The following is a 26,802-nucleotide window of genomic DNA, read 5'->3' on the forward strand; positions in this document are numbered from 1 at the left end:
TGTTCTTTTATCAACTATTTTTTCCTCAGTTTTTCCTTTGAACAGGGCAGTATAGTGGTCGAACCAGTTTTTCTCAGAGACTTGGTTAATACCTATGGACGATTGATTAGAATCTCTGTTGTTAATTAGATCCCAGGTACTTTTTGTATTATTTGTTGCTAAGGCTGCCATAATTTGTTCCGCGTCTCTGAGTTCTTTGGTATCTGGTTGATTGCAGACAATTCTTGTAGGTTTGTCGGCATTTTCTTTCCAATTTGCATTTGTCTAGGCTATGAGACTTTTTTATACGTCTGAGGTCGGCTCTGTATCTTTTTCGTCTGGCGACTACAAATTCATTAAAGGCGTGTTTCCTTTTGACCTGCTTCAGTTTAGATGAATCGTACTTAACCTCATAAGCTTTAAACAGCCATTTATAATCGACCACCTCCTCGCCCTTTTCTACGGCTTCCTGGAAATTTTTCGCCAGTGTTGGTATGATCTGATCTTTAAGTCGCAGCCTGTTTCTTCCCCGCGATATCTCTGTTTCCATCACTTTTCCTCCCTTTGGGAAAGCTCTTGAATCCCATGCAAGCTCAGTTTCCAGAAGAGAGTGGTCACTATTAGCTTGATTGATGACTCGAAATGATTTTATCCAGGCAAGCGTATCTCTTCCCACAAAACAATAGTCCAAGCATGCTCTCAATTTTCCACTATGCCAAGTGTCGGCCCCCATGAGGTCGCCATTTGTTTGGCTGTTTAACATCATCATATCCTGTATGCCCATTTCCTTCATCCATTGGCTTTTTTTTCCTGTAAGATTTTCAATCTCTTTAATTTTGCCCCTTTTGTCTAGGAGCTTGATGTTTAAATCACCATTCAGCAATATGAGCTGATCTTCTTCCTCCGTCATGGACTTGTCAATGGCATTCGTGATAGATTTTAAATATGACCCTGGGTTTGGCATATTTTCCCTCCAGTATGTATTATCAATAGCAAATTGGTCATCTCCTCCTGATTTTCTGTTGTAGAGGCTATTTTCAATATTTGAACGTAAGGATTTGGAGCTTCGTGCTTGAGTATTTGTAAGTGGCTATCGATTTTTTTTAATACCAAGAGGCCTGCAAACGGTCGGCCTTTCAGTCCCTTTTTTGCCGGATTGAAGTAGACTTCATATCCTTCACATATTGGAGGTTCACACAGCCATGATTCTTGGATGCAAATGAGATCATATTTGGTCAAGAAAGAGCTTTCCGTCGAGAACAGATGATGAAATCCTCTGGTATTCCATGAGGCACAGCGAACAGATCCATTTCCAACTTCCTTATTCTATTGTTTTTTTTTTTGAGTTGCGATCATTTGCCATGGGGGGCCAATCATTTGGTTTATTTTCAGGTTTGTTTTCATTTATTTTACCCTTCCTTGGGTTTTGTGAATTATCTACCGTAAACCTCAAAGATTTTAGTTTTTCAACATTTTCTTTGGTGCTGTATAAATGGTTTTCGGGATTTTTGTTTCCTTCTTTTTCGTTTTCTTTTGGAGTCTTCCTCTTCTTTTCCTCTTTTTCTTGACCATTTTTTTCTCTCTTTTTCCCCATAGATTCTTTTTCCGTTCAGTATGAGATCTCATTATTAGCACGTCTTCTGTCCTTTGGTGATATATCAATAATATCAGGCTTAATGTCATACTCTATTTCCGTCAAACGAAATCCCTTTTTTCTTAGGATGTCAGTAGCCTTCAGAAATTTCTGCTTGATGTCGTTTGAATTAAGATGCAATATAACTTGGTCCATTCTCTGTTCTCTTGGGAATTCCACAACTTTAATGTCCTCAGTAGATATCATGCGTAGAGCTGATGTTTGGTTACAAAGCGAGACTACATAGCTCCTATTGAGCAAAGCCCTTCTTGGTCCATTGAGAGTCGTCTCTAATTTCAAATAGCATTCTTTTGATGGGGCTTCCCTCTTAGGAGGGACGGACGCTTTTATTCCTTTGTTGCTCTTCTTTGTTTCTTTAATTCTGTTTTTACCATCCTGTTTTAGATGAAAGCTTTCAAGTTGAAATCGTACCCTCCTTTCTTTGGTAGCTAGCTCCTGTCTTTTTTGTTCTAAGGTTTTGAAGTTAGCAGGATTGTCATCAGCCTCATTGACTTCCTCCCTTTCCGATGAGTCGGATCCGCTTTTTGTCTCCTTTAAGGTGTTCGGCAGGATATCTCGTTGGGGATTCCTGCGATCAGAGGGATTAGGGCTCCTCTCCACCTTCTCCCAGTTGTCCATAGTTTTCCATTCTGATGGGCTGATGCTTTGCCACTCTTCGTCCTCCCTATTTTCTTCCATAATGTCAATCAGGTCACTTAGATCTTCTCGTTGGTCTGACTCATCTCCATTATCCTCCAAGGAGGGAGGAGGGTTTTTCCCCCCTCCCACATCCTTTGCATTTGTGTCCACCAAAATGTTTGTGTCTCCCATTGCCAGTTCTCTCCTCGGCTTCTTTGCCTGTTGGAGGTTTTCTCTTCTTGGGGGCGTTCTTAGATTCCTTAAGAATGCCCTCGAACCATTTATCTTCCGTTTTAAGCCTTCATTTTTTGTTTTTTTGCCATTTTCGTTTGTTTTTTTCTTCTGCTCATTTCCCTTTTCTAAGAACAGGTCCTTGGATGTCCCACCACTAAAGATAGCGAAATTGGATTTTTCTGATTGAATTTTTGAGTCACGAATTTCCACCCCCTTACAACCGGGAGAGATCAATATAACCTCTTTGGTCATTTGCTCAGTTTGCATGGGTTGATTTGGTTTATTTTGACTCAATTTCATGGGGCCTTTCCCTCGACGCGGATTTTCAACCATGCTTATCTCATCTTTATTCTGTTTGCATAAATTTCGCATCCACTTGCAATCTTCCAGAACTGCCTCCATTAATAAGGACTTATCATTAGCATCTCTCCTTGCCAGATCAGTGAGGCGATTTTGCCACGTGTGGGATTTTTCGGCTTCTTTGTCCATTCTTACATTCAAATTCTGCAGGGACAAATCCGTTTGTATATTTGCCTCTTTAATTTGTATGTTAGTAGTAGTCATCTCTTTCACAGAGTCATTTATCATCTCATACAATTTTAGGTATGGTGCCAGTGTGATGTTCAATGAGGTCATGATCACTTGCTGGAGGTGTTTCATATCCTTTTCTCTATCCGTTTGGTAAGCGTCTTTAATTAGGTGTATAATTTGATCTTTCGTAAAGATTTCAGAACACTGCTTTTGGTCATCCCACAAAGGCATCTGAGTCATTTTCGTTATCACTTGGGGTTCTACAGATTGTCCTTGTGGTTTTAAGCTTGACGGTCTCTCTTCGAGGCATGGATTTCTCCTCTCAATTAAAGATCTTTGTGACAGGGTCATTGACCTGAGGTCTCTTTGGGTTTTTGTTACGAGGACCTTGGCCTCCAACTCCAGGGAGCTCCCTTTGGGTTGGTCCAGTTCAGCCATTTTCTTGCTTATTATCGAGAAACTCCTCCTTTTTTCTTTCTCTATTTTCCCCGTCAACAGAGTGAGGTCTTGCATAATTTTGTTAGCTAAACTTGAATTGCTCAAATTAGCTAATGGCAACATTGTCTTTCCTTCAGTGCCTGTAGTTTTTGACGGAGTTTCACTTCCAAAATCCCACAGGGTTTTCTTTTCTAGTCTGGCCTTTGGAGGGAGCGTCCCCTTAGGGTAGGGCATCGCCGGCATATCTTTGTGTAGGGTCCGAGGAGGAGATTCACGGTCAGTTAGGTCATTTGAGAGCAGGGCATTTGCCCCCTGCTGGGTATTATTTTGGGGGCTCTTTTCCTTGAGCCACTGACATCTGTTATCTTCCCTGTATGGCTGGAAGATATCGCTTATCGTTGTGGTTTCCTCCATGGCTCTTAGATGTTGTTTTTCATTGTCTATTTCCTTGTTGGGATACGGCAAGGCTTTCTCCCATAATTCCGAGTCATTTGTGTCCCATTGGTCCTCCTTTTCCCACACAGACTCACACAGTAGAGATCTGTTTGTGGTTTCCTTTAAGGTCAGAGTAGGGGAGGTCAATGCCACATCCAGACTAGAATTTTCATCCAACATGCTTTCGCACATGTCCGCTATAGGTGTAGTTCCATAGTTGACTAGATCATTAGTCGGCATGTTTACAGAATCATTTCCCCTTCTTGGGGAAATTAAAGATGGGATCGGACCACGCAAGTCTCTCCAAATATCAAGGTTGCTAGGTTGGTCTAGTATTTCCGTCGTCTTTTCAAGGCTCAGATTGACCAAGAGAACTGGGGCTTTCTCGGGTAACATCCCTACCGTCTGGTTATCTTCAACGATACTTTTTTCTTTATCTCCTGGGGGCGCAGTATTGATCGTTTTGCTGGAATATCCTTCACCAGCAATTAGATCTAACTTCTTGACCTGATCGGCATCCTCCTCATGCAAGCTTGGTGTTTCAAAGGGTGGAGGGAGGTGACTCATGGGTTCTTCGAGAGTGGAAACTGTACAGGCCATAGGTTGAACAGGTGATTTTGGAGCTAACCGCACAGGGTCTTCTATAACCAAACTCGACATTTTTTCGCTACCCGTATTGGTCGCTGGGGCCCCCATAGACAAGCTTTTCCGCTTCTTGGTGCAAAAGGGTAAGCGAGATTGTTTCAGCATCGGCATGTTTTGTGCGCGCTCTGGGCTTCCATTCACTTCCGGGAGTGATGCACATTTTTGCCTTACCTGCAGGCGAGTTCGCATGGCTGTTCCTGATGCATCCGTATGTACAACCGTAGGTTTCATCCTGTAGTGCAGCTCCTCAGTATAAGCTTTATTTCCTCAAATCTCAGCTCAGCCTATCGTGGCTGTTGGCTTATGCAATGTAGTACTTTCACAGCGAGCAGCCCAGCAGCCAAACAGCACAACAGCAGGATACTCCGTGTATTCTATGCCCTTTGCGCGCTCGGGCTTACCGCCGCAAGGGTGCTTGGGAAGTCTCTTTATAGCACTTCCTGGAGGCGGTGCCCGTGACCGGGGGCGGGAAAGGGGCAGAGCCAAATCCGCACTTCTCACTCCGTCAATGCGCAGCACCTCGCTCTCCTCCCACTACAACAACTGATAGTGGGGATGTAGGTGCAGCCACAGCACAACAGCAGGATACTCCGTGTATTCGATGCCCTTTGCGCGCTCAGGCTTAGCGCCGCAAGGGTGCTTGGGAAGTCTCTTTATAGCACTTCCTGGAGGCGGTGCCCGTGACCGGGGGCGGGAAAGGGGCGGAGCCAAATCCGCACTTCTCACTCCGTCAATGCGCAGCACCTCGCTCTCCTCCCACTACAACAACTGATAGTGGGGATGTAGGTGCAGCCACAGCACAACAGCAGGATACTCTGTGTATTCGATGCCCTTTGCGCGCTCGGGCTTAGCGCCGCAAGGGTGCTTGGGAAGTCTCTTTATAGCACTTCTTGGAGGCGGTGCCCGTGACCGGGGGCGGGAAAGGGGCGGAGCCAAATCCGCACTTCTCACTCCGTCAATGCGCAGCACCTCGCTCTCCTCCCTATACAACAGCTGATAGTGGGGATGTAGGTGCAGCCACAGTACAACAGCAGGATACTCCGTGTATTCGATGCCCTTTGCGCGCTCGGGCTTAGCACAAAACAATTTAAACAATCAATATAACACAATAAGAGAATAAAACCAGCATAATAAAATGAAACAGACCTCTTAAAGCAGTGAAGCAGCAATTAATATATAGTATTTCAAAACCTGGGGACTGTCCTAGTAAATTAGGGTTCTTACACAAATTAGGTGGCAAACCATTGTTGCTGGAAACTGCTGCACCTGAAAAGGATCTTTCCATGGAAAATACACGTTTTAATTTAGAAACTACAAGGCAAAAGTGTGACGACTGCAAATGCCTCTAGAATGCCAGTGACGTCTTTATAAAAGGTTTAATATTATAAACTTTGTAACACCGTAAATTAAGCAACCAGAAGCATGAGAAACAGCTTTTAGGCGAGCCAAAGAAGATTGGGGAAGGCAAGACACCAAAATCTATCCGAGATAAAACTGGATAGTTCACCAATAACTGAAATTGTGCAACTGGTATAAAAAAGGTTTCACAGATCTGAAAGCTGAAAAATTGCTTATATGCATCTTCTATGCTGTGCTAAGTGGCTGTATCGATGCTACAACCAGGTCAGAACCCTGATTGAAATGAAGCTAATAATGTTCGCTCAATTATCCAATCATTCATTAGTCGGAGACCACTCTTTCTAAAAATATGCCCACAAATGGCAAGGAAGTTACTGGCCGATAATAAGACAAATGTTGAACATATAAATGTTTTAACAAAGCAGGCACCTGTTTGAAGGGTATCAGGTAATAAAATGGCAGCAAAAATGTCGCTGGTAAAAAGAATTGCGGCAAAAATGCTGTGGTTTGACCCGGTAAAGGTGTACCCCATTACACCATTTAAGGGGACCGGGGGTTTCGGGGTTGTCCCCCGCTCCCCTTAAATGGTATAATGGGTCCAGGGGTTGCGGGGGTGTGCATCCTTTACATGATTGTGGCGGCAAAACCACAGCATCTTTGCCGCGATATTTTGTAAACACATGGAACCGTTTTAAGAGAGTCAGGAAAAAAGCCAGAACCAAATGAAAGATGCACAATCTGAAGAACAAAAGGAAGGAAGATTACAATTAACTTTTGAAGCCGGACAAAAGGTCATCTGCAAAGTATGTTTTTGACATAAAGTTTATCAGCATCAGTTAGAATGAAAGAATCCCATGCACGAGCAGATTTAGAAGGCAGTGTGTGAGACTTAACAGGCTTCTGTGGTATTTCTTTCAAAATGTCTGCAAACGTATTGCTAAAAACAAACCAGAATTGTGACACTTAGTTTGCTTAATATGTGAATGCTGGCACGTACAAAAAGCCTGCCAGCCTCTCATCTGGTCAGAGCTCTATTTTGTCTTTTTCATAAGCACAACTGCCAAAATCCAGTTGGGAGCAACCAAGAAAACCCAGACTTGAACTAGAAAAAGGGAATTGAGTTCCAACATGAAATGGGCTGGGATAATTTCCTGTCCTGCCCAACAGAGATTGGACACCCAACACAGGACCCACTAACTGCAGATGGACACCAGGGAAAACGATGAAGCATCAGAAAATAAATTGACAGTGAGGCTGCACTGCATGGGAGCAGGAGAGACACAGAAATCCCCCCTAAACCAAGTTGGACACAAGACATGCCAGCACATGAAGAAAATCACAAGAACACCGAGCAGCCTATTAACATGGCTGCCACCAACCAAATGAAGACTGAAAAAAGGGTGGAGGGGCTAAACACTGCCTTCCAGAGGCAGTCTCAACTCCCAAAGTAATTGCTTAGCCAGGGATTGGCCAAGTAGAGCATATGACCCGGGGGCACCGTGTGAGCTGTTAGGCGTGTTGGAAGAGGGAAGGCTGGGCTATAAAAGCTCAGCCAGTATGCATGAAATTGACAGGTGTTCGTATGAAAAAGCAGATGACAAGGTCACAACAGCCTATGAGCCTCTGGATAAGCATGTATCCCTCCTGATTCGAAAGTAATTACCATGCTATACAATACATTGGAGAGATTCTGGGCGCTAGGGGCGCCTAGTCTTTCAACCATTCTAAACCTCCCAGACCAGCTGTTCACAAGCACCTAAAACTACTCTTTGTTGATTTTGGGATATACATTCCAAATTCCTACCATTCTGCAATTGTCTTGCTCATTGCCACTTATCATGCACTAGTGAACCAGACAGATGGAAGGAACCTGGGGCAGTACTCCATGCCATTGCCTCACCCAGGCCAACACTTACTGTACACTATAGACACATCCCTGAACACCACATAGCACCCAAACATTACATGTCATACACAATTGAACACAATCTCAAAGCACCAAACATGCATGCATGAAACTGAATTGACCACCACACTAACTCTCACTTGATACCAAGTATTCTCATCCCAGGGTCGCCCAGGGCCCAGACGCTGCACCTCCAGAAACACAGAGACTCTTACCTGCACGCAGAGCCCAGGTTCTCGCAATTTGCAGGTAACAACGCTGCATAAACAGCTCCCTTGCTATCCTCCATTTACTCCTACTAGCTTCCTTCCACAACCAATCCCAACCTAACCAATCCCTTGCAGCCCAATAAGCCCCAAGAAGCCATGAAAATACCAAATGTAATGCGATGTATAGGACCCAGTAATGTAATATAACATGATGTCATCAATGGCTCTTTTTCCAACTAGGACGCTGTTACGCACTGATTTCCGAGTCACGGAAATCCATGTCCAAGTGAGTTGACAGTCTTTGTTATTATTTTACTTCTGGTAAAAGAAAAGGATGTGAAGGTGCTGCACTGTAAGTTTTATCTATCAATCATTTTACAAGAAAGTTAATATACCTTAAAGCTACTACAAAAGTGTATAGTATAGATGAAAGTGGTGACATGTAACCAGCAAGGATGAGGGCATAAGAGACTGTCACATAGTCGTATGGCTTACAGATAATAAAGGAATATCCTGAGCTGCACATTCTCAATACCAACACCAGGCGAAAGTGCACGTGCTGAGTAGTAGCATTTTGACAAGGTGTCACAAAAAATGGAAACATTTCAGAGAAATGGCAGCAGTAAGTGCTTTGTAATACCCTTTCTTTGGGTCCCATTCTAAATGGCAATTTGATCAGTTAGTTTTATTATTATCCATCTTTCTTTTATTTTAACCCTTATCCTTTGGCCTGTTACTATGTTTATAAGAGAGAGAGTGTATGTGTTGTTTACAATCACCCCAACACCTCTTCTAAATGTATGTGTCTCCAATGCTGTCTACACTTAGATGGTAGATGACGCTGGAGTGTGTGACAGAGTAGGACCATCCCCTTTTTCTCTGACCGTGACGATTCTCTGCTACCCAGGGCATTTACGTAGCCCCACTCTCTTCCAGGGTCTGTGCTTGAGTGGCACTACTTCCCTCTTCAAATGTCAGTCATCCTAATATTGTCAGGAAGGTTTCCCAATACCTGCCTGACCTACAAGCTTATACTAATTGACCTTTTCACAACTGACCTCGGGAGAATTGACCTCGGGAGAATTGACCTAATTTAGAAGGTCAATTAGGACATATATGCGGGGGGAAACCCCCTGCAACTCCCCACCCAATCCAAAACCCCCTGCATGCCCCATCCAATACCCTTACATTATTTATAATCCAAAACCAACCCAATACAAATATAAAATAACTAAAATAATATAATGGTCAATTGTGCAGAAGGTCAATTAGGACCACTATAATTAGGTCAATTGTGCAAAAGGTCAATTGTAAAAGGTCAATGTAGGTAATACCGAGTAGATGAAGGACCTGCATGTTTTGTGCTATAACTTCAGCTATGCTGGGGCAAATCGGAAGAGGGAATGCCAGGGAGAAAAGGAGAAACTCACAGGCATACCCCTTAAATCTGAGAACAAAATGCACTTGGAATAGAGGGTTAGCTGTAAACTTGAAAGTAGTGATGGGAAGAAGAATGGATGCATGTCGTGGATCGCGGATTCTGGACCGCAGCTGGGAACCCAAAGCAGGGCAACCACATGACACCTCAAGAGAGGCGGGACTTATACCTGAACCCTAAAATGTCCACTTTATCAGCATGGAGAAGCACAGGCAGGTTGGAAGAGGCATTAGTCTTCTAAGCAACCTATACCAAGGCAATACAAAATACTAATCAAAGCAACAAATCATCACAGGGCCAACAGTGTGAGCGTATTAGGAACCTGAGCCCGACCAAAGGAAGAGAGAGTGACCAATGAGAGACGACGAAAGACCATGACTATGGTGATAGGAGTAACTTTTTTCCAGATAATTTGAGAGGAGCATGGCAGCTCAGAAAGGGCCCATCCTTGTGAGGACTAGTGTTGCACTGGTAAAGGGCACACATCAATTATGAGTGAGAAGCGCACTAAACACTTTAGAGTAAAGAGTGGCAAGGCAACCCTGATAGTGGGAAGGGCACCATTTAATTTAGAGAGGGGGAGAGACTGAGTAAGGAAGAGGCTACTAAGTGTGAAACACACCAAATGCTTCCTGAGTGAGAAGGGAACTGTGACCTTTGGTGAAAAGAGTGATAAAGTGACCACAACGGTAGGAAGGGCACTCAATCCCTTGTTAAAGGAAACAGAGAAAGAGATTGAGATTACAATGGCAGGAAGTCCAGGTGGAAAGCCATTAAGAAGATCCTGAACCTTCATAGTAAGCTGGACCCCAACAACGTTGAATCGGGAAGCAGCTCACAGGACATCATCTGGTGTGGATTAGAAATGGACAGCTGGGTGCTATACGCTGTGAAGAGGACTGGACAAAGAATAAGTTGGGCACTATATCCCTGGGAACGTGAGCACAGGAAAGGAGTGGCAGCCTAAAATATCCGTGAGACTGTAAGCCAAGAGGGATCTGGCGCTATATACCCCTGAGACTGTGTTGTGCTCTAGAAAACTGGGTAAAGACTGATCCCTTCACGATTGGATTATCCCTGACATGTTACAGTTTAACCCATCAAAACACTATTTGCTTATACTCTTCTGAAGGAGCAAGTTTGCTATTTGTTTTGGTTAAAATGTTAAACTCTATAGGCATATGTCCGACCTTAACCTGTGTGAGCAAATAAACCTATCATTGCATCATATACCAGCCCACATTGCTATCCTTCAGAAACACATTAAACATTCCTCTTTTCCTGTTATACTAACACCTTGGCCCAGTGCCATTGCAATAACATTCATGGCCAAGATTCCACTGCTTCATAACCCCAAAAAAGGAGCATTGTTGTCTGCAAGCTATCACCCAGCCTTGCTACTAAATTATGTAAAAAATAAATGCAACATTTTTGTACAAAAGACTATACAATCTGTGTTGCTATTCTAGGTCCACATCAAATCAGGTGTGTGAGCATCATGCTTACTGTGACAATCCTAGATGTTCTTATAGATCAGTTGGTTGGTAAAAGGCCTTCAGAAGCCAAATGATCCATTGCCCTGATCCCTAAAAAGGCATTTGATTAAGTAGCTTGGAGTTGATTAAATGTGACTACAACATTGGGCCTCATTACACGTTAGGCGGTAGGGGGTTAACGGGGCCGGTAGAGCTGCCGGCCCCGTTAACCCCCCACCGCCTCATTACGAGGTCCGCTCGCGGGAACCGCTAAGGACGCCTGGTTTTACCAGACATCCTTAGCTGGTCCTGCGTGCGATCCAGCATGCTAACAACGGTCCTGTCATTAACGGGCCCATTGTTAGAATGCTCCCCATTTGGGGCTCAAATGGGGATGGATCGGGTCCGGGTTCCTTGAATGGGGAAATACTGGACCCTCCAAGGTCGGAATGGCCCGGTATTTCCCCATTCAGGGAACCCGGACCCGGTACTTGGAATGGGGTAGCCATGCCGCAAATAGCAGCATGGCTATCTCCAATGTCGTAATGAGGCCCAATGTTTTGGCTTTCGAGACCAAATCCTGAGCAGCATTATATCCTTGTTTATGGAATTTTAAGAGTGTTCCTTTGTTAACGATATCATGTCTGCAATGGTCACTGGTTACTTCAGCAATGGTTACTTCAGCAATAGTTAACATCTGCGCCCGAATACGGTTAATTCTGTCTGGTGCGCTTTATAAATCTCTCAAAATCAAATCAAAATAAAGTTGTTTCCTGTCGAATCTAACCACAGTTTATTTCTGCATGAGCCATGGGTCTATATGAGTTATGGAAAGAGCAACAACCATGATACTAGGTGACGGGACTACCGCAGCAATGTTTAGGGAGATGGACGGTAAGGAATCCCATTGGTTGACACTCAAAAAGGAACACATAAGGCCATGAAAATGATATGTCAGGCACTGCCCAGGTCCCAGGAATGCCCACTTATCAGAATGAGATCTACATGGGGTATTAGGTGCCAGGTGAGGCTTTATTACATACAACAAAAAATTCCCATTAGAGACGATGGTTATATCATCATGTGAATAGGCCAAGTGGAATTGTCTGCCCTACAAGGCCGGAGGATGTAACATTATACAATCTATTGTTAATGGAACTAACTAAATGTATCATAGTGACTTTTCCTTATGCATCTCATCGCGTAAAACTCTATAAAACTGAATAACTCTGTAAAACTCTCTAAAAGACCAGAGGTTTCTGTGACAAGGGGCCACATTTTTGAGACAGGGATACTATGATGGTTTTCATGTCTATTTCTAGAAAGCTGACTGGAAATAAACATTGGGCCTTATTACGAGCCAGTCGGTCCGGAAATAATGGTGGCGGTAAACCCGCCGCCACCGTTGTTTCCGTACCGACTGATCTCGAGTCTTGCAGGCGGGAGGTGTCATTCCCGCCAGGTCTGACCTGGTGGGTTTAACACCTCCTACCTGCAGGCGGACGTGGAAACACCGGCACCTATACAGCATGGTGCTGGTGTTTCCACTTCCCCATTATTACCGAATTCCGCCTCCGGAATTCCCGGGTCACTGGGGTCGTAATGCCCCGGTAATTCCGGGGATCACGGAGGCGGAATGGTAATACGAGTCTGCCGGTAACCTGCCGGAATTTCAGGAACGGTTACAGCCGGACTCGTAATGAGGCATTGGGCCTCATTACGACCCAGGCGGTAAGTTACCACCTGGGCCGTGACTTTACCACCATGGCGTAAACTACGTTTACGCCATGGTGGTTGGCGGACTTACCGCCCCATTCCGAGGTCGGCGGGGCGGTAAGTCCCCAATCCCCAATTACCCTTCCCCATTCCCATTTTTGCCCCATAGGGCATAATGGGAGTGGGGAAGGCGTTAATTACGCCACCGTAAGTTACGGTGGCGTAATTAACTCCATGGTCCCTTAGCGCCATGGATTTTAACACCTGCTAAAAGCAGGTGTTAAAAGCGCCATGGCGCTAAGGGACCTCGTAATTGGCGGTAAGGGGTAGGCGCAGCTAACGCTGGCGTTAACCCCTTACCGCCAGGGTCGTAATGAGGCCCATTGTCTCATCTTTGCAGCCTGGTATCTTATTGGCTTATTTTGTGATGTGCTGCGGGATTCCACATTCCTCTCACATGGCTTGCCTATGATGCGAATGAGGTCAAACCTATTTGCACAGGTGTAAGATGAAGGTGGACTCTAATCCAAACCTTGCAGCATTGATATCACAGTATTCAAAGATGTAAAACTACACACACTCACATGTCTCCAATTCTGTGCAATAATGCTTTATGTGCTAGATGTGGTAAGATGATCCCCTGACATATCAGATCAGACTATTTCAAACTAACTTGAGTACAAAAAAAGTCAGTGTTCTACCATTAGTGGTCATGAATGTACTGAAGGAAATGTGGGTGCGAAATGTATTTCACATCATGCTGCCCCTACTTTTCACAGATTTGTTTTTTCAAATTCTAAATGAGCCAGTTGCCAACTTCTGAAATGGAAATCAGAGGCTCAGTATATGCATGATTACCCTACCTGCCGTCCATTAAGCTATTCCTTGTGGCACCAGTAACTTCTTTTTGTTTTGTCGAGTGCTCGTGGCGCTAATGCACCGCAGGGCACACTGTTACCTTTCCAGCTGCCCCCCCTGCCATGTATTATCACCTGAGGACATAGTTTGATAGATATAAAGGTAGGGTTCATGTGGGTCTGACTAACTGCAATTCTTTAGTGAGATGCAATTATTGATGTTTCGAACATGGATAGACTAATTACAGTCTCCTGTATCACTTTTGTGAAGGAGAACCGGCAAAGGCAGGGTTTTGTGAATCTGTTGAAATCACCAGAGGGTGTAATACAGAAACATTGTACAAGTAGAATTGTGCAAGTGTTAATTACCGGGGCAATGTTTCCCCTAGTGCTAATAGGGAATGGTATTAGCAGTAGAGCAAACGTTTCACTTGCACCACTACACAGGTTCTGCAAAGAGGGCCCAAAGATAATGAGCAAAGCTACTGTCTCACATTTGCAAGAACATTTCTGAGTATAAATAAGCAGCACTGACACCCTACCACAAGAAGGCATCTAATATTGCAAAATAAATGTACTGTTTGATTAATTGGCAGATCACACTTTACTTGGCCAGTGGGGACATAAATAGGTTGAAGATTGTGCTCTTAAAATCTTTAAGGGGTGCCACCCTGCCCCACTTCTTCACCCATGTTAATTTGAGGTTAACGCCATCATGTAAACAGCTGGTATAGTTATTACTCTCTTGCTTTTCTGATTCCATGGCAAGCCTTGGATACCTGCAACAGTGCAATCATGCATGGGCTTCGTGCCAAAGAGAAGGGCTACATTGCAAAATGCTGGTTGAACATCATTTATTGATTAGTGGCCTAATGTTCACTGTCCTTTGAATGCATTTGAACAGTCCCCCTACCTGCACTTTTGGACACTTGCTGTCTGCACTTAACCTTGCGCCTGCCACCTGCAGACTGCACTTCTTGTTATTGTTTTGATCCCTTGTACAGCACCACCCCCAACCCCTTTACCCTGGCACTTTCCACCCCCTGTCTGCTAAAATTAAGATATTCTATTTGGCAGATTTATGATTATCAACTGCATCTTCTCCCCTCCTTAAAATCTGCCGAACAAACTAGCATGTATAAATATTTCGGAAAATTGACCATATGTATGGACCCTTTTTGTTAGTAATTACAATTGTTTTCAAATATATTTATAGGTATTGCGCTTAATATAAACCTTTCACCATACATTAAACTCTAAAACATGAATAATACAAAAATTAAATAACAATCAATAGCAATCAATTGTAGCAAAAGTATTAAATAATACAATATAGTTGGTGGCCTGTATAAAGGAACCCATAAACTAAACTATCGGTAAGTTCCAGATTCTCTACGACCCTTAAAGTGCAAGTGCTCTTAAAGTGCAGGTGCTCAATGTAGGGAAAAAAGAGACCTATAATCCATCTATAACCTAAACAGTTAAGCTGTATAGCTCTTAATAGATAGGACATCAGTATTAACAAAATGTTCCAGAACAGTAGTGTTTGCATCTTTAAGACGAATTTGTATTGCAGTTAGAATTTTGCTCAAGGCTAATATTAGGCTAGTCTGACTACCTTGTAAAAAGGGATTCCATAAACACTCTAAGGCTGAACATGTAAATGTGTTGAGTGAACGTAGTGTTGCTTAATCAGCATCTCACAGTCCGTTAATGTGTTTGATTGAACACAGGGTACTTTTTTTTTAGCAGAATCAGCAATGTTGCTTCACTTTTGGAAAATTGCATTAATAATTATCTACAATCTTTCAGTTATTGTAAGTCAGAGGTGTATAATACACAATTAGATTCCCTGTATCATTAGTAATAAAAGTAATTATAGAGATAATATAAAAATAATATTCTTGTATTTCAGAAAAGAAAAGAAATATGATAATGATATTAAACAAAAAATATTGCAACTTATAGAAGTAAACTTTAAATAAAATGTATATTATAAGTAAAGTGCTTGAACCTATATAGCATAACCAACCATATCTAAATTGTATTCTTTGTAATGAGTTTGTTTTCAGATTCCTGAGCAAGCAAGACTTTTATTTATATTCTACCACTATGAATGTACACACAGATTTGCAGTATTATTACCTGAGTGTCCAAGCACTGAATTCCCAAGACATGCGAGTCACTATACGCTACCTTATTTTTCATGAACTTTGAGTGGTTCTTGTAGACTTCCATTTGCTTGATTTCCTCTTCTCGGTCCTCTGTGTTCAGGACGCCATTAGTCTTTATCATCTGTATTTCATCCTCAAGGTCCCTTATATTACGCTCAAGGGATGCTATTTTTGTATCCTGCACACAAGAAGCAACAATTGTGAATAATCATTACAAAAGGACTCGATCGTGAACCATACATATAATACTGTTGCTATATTAGTCTAGGACAGGGTGCATATTAATTAATATATTTTTTGTTTAAGAAGAAAAATATGACCGCCATATTCATAAGCGTATGCAGTTACAACATGAATGCATGCAGTTTGCTATATTAAGACACGACTTTTCTAAGCTACATTACATTAGGCTGCATTTCTGGTTAATGTTGCATTAACGTGCTTATTGAAATATTTATAGAAAATGTTAATTAACATAGATAATAAGTAATTAGCTTTGTTCTTATCATTTCGTCAAGCTTCCATGTTTAATACCGTAGTACCTTAGAGGTGGGCAAGCCAAGAAATGTATAGGAAAAGTCGAACCAGATGCAAGCCTGAGAAGCCAAATCACTAGCCAGGCTAGCAGAAAAAAATGATGCAAGTGAATTAGGCAGCCTAATATTTTGTAAATAACTGAAGTGACATAATAAACCATGTTGTATTTATCACCACGGTAACATACTATAGAAAAGGTCATGTTTTTGTTATTTACATGCACAACTGGACGTGAAGGTCTCTCGAGGCTGATTAGCGCACATCCCTACTATTAACCACTTGCACTGAAAAAACATTGCAGCGCAGTGGAAGACTGTCTTCATGAACTCCAGCCCTCTCCTTGCAATGCGCGGGGGGGGAGGGGCGCATTTGCACTTGCGGTGCTGTGCTCAAATACTACTACTACACTGCAAAAGCATCATAAATTACAATTGCATAGTTCAGCTCTGTATCATCCTCCGGGATGGACTGAGGGCCTGATTCATGGAATTTATTGCACGGTTCAAAGTGACTTTGCACTGCTGAAAAGTGACTTTGCACTGCCGACACAAACCCTGAATGATGGAACTGTGCCAAGTGTGTTTTTGCAGTGCAAAATGTGTGCAAAGTCATTTTGTACTGCAAGAATGACTATGCAGTGACTTTGCGCAGAGTTTGCACTGATAAAATACACTTTGTACGGCTCCATGAATCAGGGTGTGTTTTGTCAGTGCAAAGTCACTTTTAAGCAGTGCAAAGTCACTTTGAACCATGCAAAAAATGTCATTTCAACTTCAAGGTGTTGAGATATATGTAGAAACTTGAGACAGTCAAGCCACTGGGAAAAAAAAGCAGTGTAAATTAGGCACTAACAGAAGTGGCATATTATAAGATTATCCAGTTACCACCATCGTTATACTAAAGAATACAAAAAGATTCTTCATTGTTATTATCCAGAGGGTAACACTAAAGAGTGTTATTCATTTACGCAGCACGGTAAAATAGTTGCACAACATAGAAGGGGCCTGGGTAGTAGTAGTAGAATATCACTTTTTTATATAGTGCTTCATGCAGGATTCATGCCACTTCTAAGCACTGCAATAATAAGTAATATTGCTCAAAAATGGAATGGTACTTATTTTATCAATGTCTAAAGAATAAAGAGCTGAAAACCTTTACCAGAATTTGAACCAAGCTATGGGTTGAAAATATTTGAGATGAATGCTTAACCGATTGGATTATTTTAACACGTGCACAAATTCACCATGAAAGTTTTGGTCGTTTTAGAGTGATACTGTCCTCCGCTGATGGGTCGTGCCCCTTTTTCAGCTTCACAGTCTTGCATATGGCTGCCTGCGATTTTCTTTCACAGTTTCCCTATGGTCACTTTACTTTGCCTATTCCATGCAAGGATAAAAACAGATAGGAGAGTAAAAAGGCAGCTTGTGTTGGACAGATCACAATCTAGGGGCAGGTTTCCACTAGGTCCTGCTGATATTGATCATGTACATTTAATGAGCACAGCAAGAGGCATTTCCAGACAAAGCAAGAGTAATCTTTTTCACTGCAAGATTATATTATTATTATTATTATTATTATTATTATTATTATTATTATTATTAATGATTTATGTAGTAAGCGCTACGAGCCCGTGGGCCTCAGAGCACCAACAAAAAACAACAAAACAAACAACAAAATAGAAAACAGACAAGGGGGAAAGGAAAGAGCCACATCTAAGCAAGAAAGGCCAGTCAGACAGGAACTCAGACAGGAACTAAAACAAATAGGTCTTAAGATTATTTTTAAAAGAAGAAAATAGATGACAAACAGCGTATTCTGTGATTACACTTTTTACATATTCGTTTCCACTCTTGTCTGCATTTAGTGTGCCTCTCTCCCCATAAATGATGCTTAATTAAGATGTCACACCTACTTTTTCATGCACTGTAGAAATACTGGGATTTCTCGGATCCAGAAACAGCGCATGTGCCACTGCAATTCTTTTGTGTGTCCACCTACTTGGGCGAAAGTTGCTAGGAGCACCAGTGACTCCAGTGCCATTTAAAAACAAACTTACACTGCACTATGGGAACTCACTGCAGAACGTGGGGTGACCATCCTCTGACCATGGTCAGCCTGTGGTGGGGATTGACTATATTGGTGAGATACATAATTCATATTTTGCCTTTCATTTGGTGGGAACTGTTACCTATGCTGATTTCCATTTTCAATGAATCTATCCACATACTTTGGACTTTCTTGGTGGTCATACACCATTGTGTTTTGGTCAAATCTACTCTGTGCCCCTAATGTCTGGTAAGGGGCAGTTGTACATCTGATTTTGATTGTTATTTAGGCCTGGCATATCATGGCAAAACCACACTCTGGGAGAAATACCAAGATATCTAGGACTAATGTAAAAACTTCTATCACTGGGATCAATGGATGGGAACATAGGAGTCAAGGGTGGTGTTCTCTGAGGGGTCACACCCCTTTAATTATGTGTCTTGTCATTCATTGCCTGAGTTTGGGCTGATTCTAGCAGCATCTTTACAGACTTTACCTCCAAAATTGCTGGTGGGGATTACTTAGACTTGGACTTAGTCTCTCTATTTTAGGTCCCTCCTCTTTCTGATTAAATATTACCTCATACAGTTTGGTTTCCTGTTCAATTATCCATTCTAATGGTTTTTCCCTTTCAAATTAACCTTGTTTTTCAACAAACATGTAACTGACCCTCAATGTTATCAGTTTCTTCTAAGTCTCTTGCCTCCTTTCACCTCCCATCTTCAGGAAGGACAGCACCCATAATGTGGGGCTCGACTCTTGTTGGCTCTTGATTTCCAGATGGCCTTGAATCGAGCCCAGGCCAGATATTTGGCTCGAGTTAGGCACAAGCCCTCATAGGTTTGCCCACCTCTAGAGTACCTTGAGGTTTAGGCCTTGATGCCTCTCTGGTAGCCTCTTGCTACAATATACCAATCTGTTCAGCATAACCTTCACATTTTAGCTATATCTTTGGATTTAAAATGATCCCCTGCATTTTTTTCCTGGGATGGAACGGTAAACAATTCCTGGCGTTAAAGCATGTTGCAGAGCGGAGGTAAAATCTCTGCCGTGTTAATCTCCTCCGACTCGTCGATGCATTTTGGGTATAAAATTAACAGATCTCTATTTTGCACCTACTCAAGACAAAGTGGATTCTATATTAATCCATTAATAAATGCTGCCTCCAAAACGTAAATTGTAAGGACTATTTATTTGTTCCATAAGCCAGGGACCAAAATAGAAGAGTAAACGCAAGTTCCCCTCACTACATCCTTTCCTCTTAGCCTTCACCTTGTCAACGTTTAAAATTGCATTCAGGAGACACAACAGCATGTATGTGCTGACGTTGATGATCCCCTGCAACAATTTGCATTTGATGCAAAATAATCCTCTATGAATTATTTATCAATATTTACTATCTGTTTTAAATTCATTTGGTAAATTAATTTTTGTTAAATAATATTAAAATTGACAGTTTCAACCAGAAGAGCATGGAACAACACCCTTCCGGGAAAAGAGGTGCAAAGACTAAGGGACCTTGCTTGCTTGCAGAAGATAACAGATGGTTGGTTCATACATTGGCCATTCTGCTCTTTTTCTTCCAACCTCTTAAATTGCTAATGACTTCCTTTTTAAGGATACCGAATAGATGAGTGAATTGGGCAAGAGACTGAAAATGACAGTTAATAAAGGTTTCTGGAGAAGATAATATTTGGGTCTTTCGTGGTGGAGAAACGATTGTTGTAATCTCTGATAGCTGCTTCTGCCGAAATTCAAACGTGACTGATGTGTATTCTTGTTCAATTACATTTACAAACATACTATTGAGCATGTTATGTTATTAGGATGTATACTGCACACTGCTGGAATTTGAAAGGCCTCCAACCGCTCCAAAAGATCAAAATCTCAAGCGGAATATTTTGAAATATTTTCTCAGAAAAACTCTTAACATGGGTAGCTCACACATTAATGGCTCGACGCTGACATGGACAAGCCTGTGCGTCCCAAGATCAAATTCTCTGCATCCAAATCATTGAGTATGATTAAATTGGGTAATAATCAGAAGCACTTCATAAAACCTGACATAAAGGGACTGATTCATGGAAAAGTGCGCATAATACCTGCAAAGGGTGCGCGCAGAGAACGACAGTGCGCGGCCTGGGCACAGAATAAAAAATGCCTGCCCTGCATATACATAGAATTTTCTGTGCAAAATAACCGTGCACGCAAGTCGCAGCTGCAACACCCCCAACATGCCCCCACGCAAAGGCAAAATAGCCAAAAACAGCTACATTTGCATGCACCCCATGGTGCAAATACACTCACCCTTCAAACAGTGTGTGCGGTCCCCCACAAGCGGTCCTGCACATCAGGGACCCTGCACGGGGTCCCCCGTAACTGAAACCGGTACCCCAAGGACATGCCTACAGTTTCACACAAAGCATTTATTTTCCCGGTCAAACTGCGTTGCGAACCTCTGTAAACAGTCCCTGCACCCCGTTAAACTGCATACACACACACCTAAGTACAATCGGAACCCCGTCTACATGCAGGCACCCCTAAATCTGACATGCAAGGTCACCTCCAGAGTTGAGATTCCTCATCGCAAGTCCATCCGCCTGCTACCGGGTGGCAGCGATTTTGACGGAACTGCGTGGCCTTTTCGCAAGTGAGAGGTTGTGCGGTCACATCCATGAATACGCTTTGTCTTGCACATTTGTTACCGTGCTATGGACTGCCTGCAGTCCGTCCCTCATAATGGCCACTTTCTGGCTTTTCTTCCCCATTTTGCATGTTCTGCCCCCTATTCCGGCCCCTACGCAGGCCATGCCCACCACCTGCGTGGAGTCTCACGCATGGCTCTCGGCCACTCGTAGAACCGTGCCGAGCCTGCGCAATCTCCACGCAATTCCCGGAAAAGTCCCTTACAGTAGGTTCCATGAATTGACGAGCAGTGTTTCGCATGCAGTTTGACCCGTAAGTACCAGATATTACGTGCAAATAATTTCATGAATCGGGACGAAAATGTTTAAGAATAAAATTGTTACAATTCAGAAATGTGTGATCATCTATTCCATTAATTTAAAATTGCTTGGATTGATATTGCTTTCACTCTGATGCACATTTCATCACAACAGGGGTTCTACTTCGGTAAATAAGGATGATGGGAGTGTATGAGACATTGTTTAAGATAAAGGAATGCAATGCTTCAATGCATTTTCTCTTTGGATCTGTCCATAAAAGTGTGTTCACTAACGGAGTTGGTGTTTCTGAGGGCCCATTCAAATATTAAAACGTAGGTATTCAAAAACATAGCTATGTACTATAGCAATGGGAATCCTGCCTGTGTTCTCCCATCTAGACAGACGGCAGATACAGGCCCACTACCTATCCTTCAAAAATGATCTGACTAGTAAGCCCATGCAAAGTTTGGGTAAGACAGCTGAAGCAAAAACTGGGCCTCATTTCTAATTGGGCGCAAAGGGATTACCGGCAATGGTAAGGACACTGGTGCCGGTAATCCCTTTGTGCCCTATTCCGAGGTCCCTTAGCGGGAGCCGCAAAAGGACCAGGGAGCAATAAACGGTTATTAGCTCCCTCCCCATTCCCATTGAGCCCTGTGGGGGCTCAAATGGGAATGGGCATTGCCTTTTTCAATGGGGATTTACCGGTCCCTCCAGGGTCGGAATGAACCGGTAAGTCCCCATTGAACCAGGTCTGAGTCGGTACCGATATGCTCGGAATGAGGCCCACTGTCACTTATTAGTACCTACCTTTCAAATCTGATTAAATAATGTGCTTAAATCTAAATTGTTATTCCTCACAATACAAAGACAGAATTATGACTTTAATATTTTTTGCATGTTTCATCCTATTCCAAACAATATATATCCCATCTCGAGGAAACTTAGTAACTTAGAGTTATCCCCCAGGTTTTTCAAAATTTGCAAAAATGCGGGAGTCCCTTGTCTGACAATGCACACAGCCAAATGATATGTTCTATGGGATGCTTCCTACTCAGTAGGGTCTACAACCATGTTTTAGCTCACTGTACAGCTTCACAGAGGAGAAATATCAATTTGCATATCAGTTTGGTCCTGCTCCCAAGGACCTTTCAGAACCCCCTCTGAATACAGAATACTAACTCTATTTCAACTTGTGTTTCTGCATTGTTGGACATTATAAGGAGTTGTAGATGGTCCTCTCTAAGCACAGTGAGCAAGGGGTCCACATCTGCATTACCCATATATATGCACGGTTAAGCTCCACTTCTTTTAAACATTGTGAAAATGTTAACGCCCCTTGACTGAGAATGTACACAGCCAAATAACCTGCTCTACAAGATGGTTCCCAAAGAAGCATCAGACCGGCCAAGTCTCCTACAACTCGCTGAAGTCCCCAGCAACGATGGCCAGATTCCCACACTTCAGCAATTGCCCTCAATCCTCACGCAAGAGTTCTCTGCCAGTGGAAACATCTGCATGTAAGCAGAGAATTGTCAGTGGGGTGAACGGGAGCTCAAAGGAGACAGTGCCAGTGCAGAAGTTCATGGAGACTGTGAAGCACAGTGGCAGCTTCATGTTAGACCAACAGAGTGGTATGTGAAAGAGAAAACATCAAGTCTACGGGTAATAAAACCCATATAGCAAAGGAGCAAATGTGTAAAAAGGGGAGTGTCAGGCGAAGTGCTGAGAGACAGCTGGCATGACAAACTGTGTATTTTTAAGCTCTCAGTAGAAACATAATGTTAACACCCACACAGAATAAGGACATCTTTCTTGCTATGTGCCTGCATATTAATGTAATTCATCATCGTCTTTAGCGTTATAAAGATGATCATTATTTTGCCTGTAAAACGTAAATGGTAGGGCTCTTAACCCAGCGAAGCTGAGATGGGGATGCTCTACCATTTGAAAAGCTTGTTTTACCTGGATGGGCGAAAAATGCATTGCACACTATTTATTAAGGTGCATTAGACATTATCACCCTTGTTGGGGGAGCTAACCAATCAGGTGGCTAGGAACGCAGACTTGAACCACCAGTGAAAGCCAATGTTCCATGCTGCTTGATGGCCGGCTCTCCCACCGCCATCTTCCCCCCACCCTCTGTCCCCGTTTATTTTTATTTTGTTATCCCCCCACCCAACCAACTTACCTTATTTCAGCTGCTGCAGCACTCGCTATCGCAGCCGCGCCTTCCCCTCTGCTCCCGATGGAAATTATGGAAAGGGAAGACGGGATCCATACGGAGCCCCGCAATCCCGTTCCATGGTAGCCATCTTGGAACAGTAGCTTTGTTAAGTGAATGGGACGCCGCAAGGTGCCCCGTTCATGGAGCAAAAATATTGTAAATGATCCCCGTCCCAGCCCATGGGACAGGTGCTAATGGCCTTATGTACCCATTGTACGGGTATCAACCGAGAAGTAATGGCCCTCGGCCCCCTGGTGATGCGCGTAGAATGGGTATATAAGGCCAGGTGGTACAGGGTCATAGTTGGAACAAAGGGATTGTTATTATCTTTATCAGAGGGATAAATAAAGTCAAGCAAAATCAACTCTCCACCATGGCATACCTGAAACATAACCGTCCCAGGTTATTTTGGGCTCTTTCTCCTCCCCAACTCTATCTCCACCTGTGGTATCCCTGAGGGCTCCAACCTGTCTCCTTGGCTCTTTCACACCGATCTTGCCCCGCTTACACATCTCAATTCCACCTTCTCCCCTAACTTCCAGTGTGTTGGGTGTCCTGACCCATGTTTGGACTATTATGCTGCAACATTTGGTGCTGTGGGCTTAGGAAATCCAAGAGGGCAGAAAAGCCCACATTTGCGCCAGAATCCTGGAGAACAGTGAAGTTTTGCGCACAGCAAAATGGTCCCCTGACCTGCCACCCACCAGTGCAAAGAAAGATGGTTCTGTTCAAAACCCGTTTTTATTAATGTCGAAAATTGCTAAGATCATGGGCCCAGAACCACAAAACAAAAATCCAACTATGGTTGAGTGTTTTACTTTACTCTGCTACAGATCCACATCAATGCCATGTCAAGCAAGGATCATATACTATCAAGTAAAATCCTTTCTTTTGGAAATGTATTAATTCAAGACAGATCCCAAAAATAGGTGCAGTACCGGCATTTTCCACAAACCAGCGCTAGCGTTCTAAACTCTGATAGGAGAGCTGTCTTGCAGAACTGTTCATTCATCAGAAGGAGTCTTATTTTATTAAAAGTTCAAAGGGGTTGCCTTTCCTGAGAACTCTTAACACCCCAGAGACCCACACCAGGAGGCAGGATATCACATGGCCCTGTTGATTGGGAGGGAGGGGGTTTCCCCTTGAGCCTGGAGGAGAGAGACAATAGACCATTTCAATTGAATGGGGTATGTTAATTTTGGGTGTGCACTGTAAACAGAGCTCTGCCTGGAAGAAGAGACATGTGATCCCTGACTCACCCAGTTCCTAGGGGCGGGCCAGGCACTTTTTGTGAATTGAATTGAAGGCAAATATATGTTTTTATAAAAACACTGATAACTAATTGTAACCAGATGACAGGAATGTACAATTTGGAGATCCTTAAAATGGAATATGTACCTACAATTTGAGTCTAAACTCAATTCCGTACGATGTTCTGGGACCGAACCCTGCAACTTATTCATGTTGCAGACACTGGGTTTAAGCTAGAGACATGGACATTTACTGGAATATGTGTAGAAAGGCGGTGTACATTTGTGTAAATTTGTCCAATATTGTCCAATATTTTTCCAATTTTATATTTTTATTTATTTAATATTTTTAAAATTTGTCCAATATTGGGAAATCAACCAAAAAGCGCAAAATGTTGTCATTTCTTAATCCAAGCTCTTAGAAACCTCAGAGTTGGAACAGAAACTACCTCATGTGATATATGATGTGTATATGTAATGTCAACCACTTGTGTATCTGGGAAATGTGTTTAGTTAGAGGTAAAAGCAAAGGGGAGTGTTCTTTCTGTATGCCATAAAGATGACTAACTCTGACTCACTGCTCCCTTCTCAAATCAGGTCAAAGAGAAATCCTTGACCTATCAAATTGTGAGTGGGTTGGGCAAAGAAAGTTAGCATCCACACCCATTTTCAAAAGACATAAAAAGAGCCACTGGAAGCCAGACAGGGACATTCACTTTCCACTTTCTTGCGGGACGCTTTGACGGAGACTCCAGACTTCAAATCCATCAATCTCCAGAGACCAGAACTTTGAACCCAGACTCCAGAACTTGTAGCAGAGAGACCTGAATCCACAAGCTGAATCCTTTTTCAGCAGGCCTCAAAATCATTTGCAAACTATTCAACAGCCGGGCGAGCTGTTTGAAATATTTGTCAAGAACTTTTGCCAGAACCAGTAGCAGACCCAAAAAGCAGTGCTGTATCCAGAGAGACCAGAGATCCAGAGAGACCAGAACCAGACCAGATCGCTGTGCAGTGCTGAGAGCTGACCCAGATCGCTGTTCGCAGAACCAGTACCCAGTGGCGAGAGAACCGCAGCCAATCCTGACCTGATCCGTGACGAAGTCACATTCCTGTCCAAAATATAATGTGAGTACTCAGCCAGAACTGTGCAAAACCAATCTCTTAGTTTAAAATAATCTAATTCAAACTATTTTAACCTACTGATAACTGCATCATAGAAATCGTGTCCCTCCTGTTGATTCAAAGCTGCAAAACTGTCATTCTGAGCTTTACTTTTATTTTGAGAATCTACCTTCACAAAATCGTCCGTATCTCTTGAACCGTTTGTGATAGAAACGAGGTTTAACTTTTATTTTAAAGCTGAGATTCTAAGCTTTCCAAAAGGCTCTTGCCACTCTTTATAGTTACTCCGTAATTGCGCTCGATGCACACGACTAAATTGCCACGATTTGACATTTTGCTTCATTTCAGCCACGTGTAAAAATATTTGTCTTTTGCTTCCATTACGGAATTCATTTGCAACCTGACAATCATTCATAGAGCATTGCTAAAGTGATCCTGAACTAATTTAAAGTAGCTATCACCCACCCTGAATCTCTTATAGGGAATTAAAATCATTTTTAGCATATTTTTCCCTTCTTTGCATACCACCTTTAAAGTACTTTGCCTGTGTTTAAAATCATCCCTGTTTCTCTAAGCTTGCTGGGGGGGAATTGGAACTTTGTATTGCATTTTTGTTGGTATTCTTGAAGACTGTGTGCTCTCCTTCCATTTCCTTATATTGCATAAAAGGGGGGAGTGAATTGTCAAAAGAAAAAGCAATCACATTATCTCTTGTAAAAATCATATCAAATTATTTCTGTGTTGCATTCTGTCCCACCTTGCATTTCCTTGAACCATATAAAGCGTTCTCTGCTACCTTAGTCCTCTGTTCTTATTCATAAGTAACCAAGAACTGTGCCACTGTAGGATTACCTATTGCTGATTACTGCTCATATTCACAAGTGTGTTATCAATTATCAATGTATTTATAAATCTTTTAAATTGCAAAACAAACCTACTTCTTGGCTCAGTGAGGTCAGGGGAATTCAAAGAGAGGGGCGTTATATAAGGGTTTATCATCCAGA

The 26,802-nt window shown here is 42.6% G+C and overlaps 1 protein-coding gene across 14 annotated transcripts in view; it reads right to left on the bottom strand.

Annotated features, from left to right (window-relative positions):
* ERC2 (ELKS/RAB6-interacting/CAST family member 2) overlaps positions 1 to 26,802 on the bottom strand; it is a 4,434,974-nt gene that overhangs the window by 3,189,883 nt on the left and 1,218,289 nt on the right. For all 14 annotated transcript variants that reach the window (XM_069643656.1, XM_069643655.1, XM_069643659.1 and 11 more), the window contains one exon: positions 15,691 to 15,846. In XM_069643656.1, the coding sequence (XP_069499757.1) occupies positions 15,691 to 15,846 (156 nt within the window). The remainder of the gene's footprint in view (positions 1 to 15,690; positions 15,847 to 26,802) is intronic.

Source organism: Ambystoma mexicanum, chromosome 2p (genome assembly GCF_040938575.1).
Source record: "Ambystoma mexicanum isolate Mex_15411 chromosome 2p, UKY_AmexF1_1, whole genome shotgun sequence".
NCBI lineage: Eukaryota > Metazoa > Chordata > Amphibia > Caudata > Ambystomatidae > Ambystoma > Ambystoma mexicanum.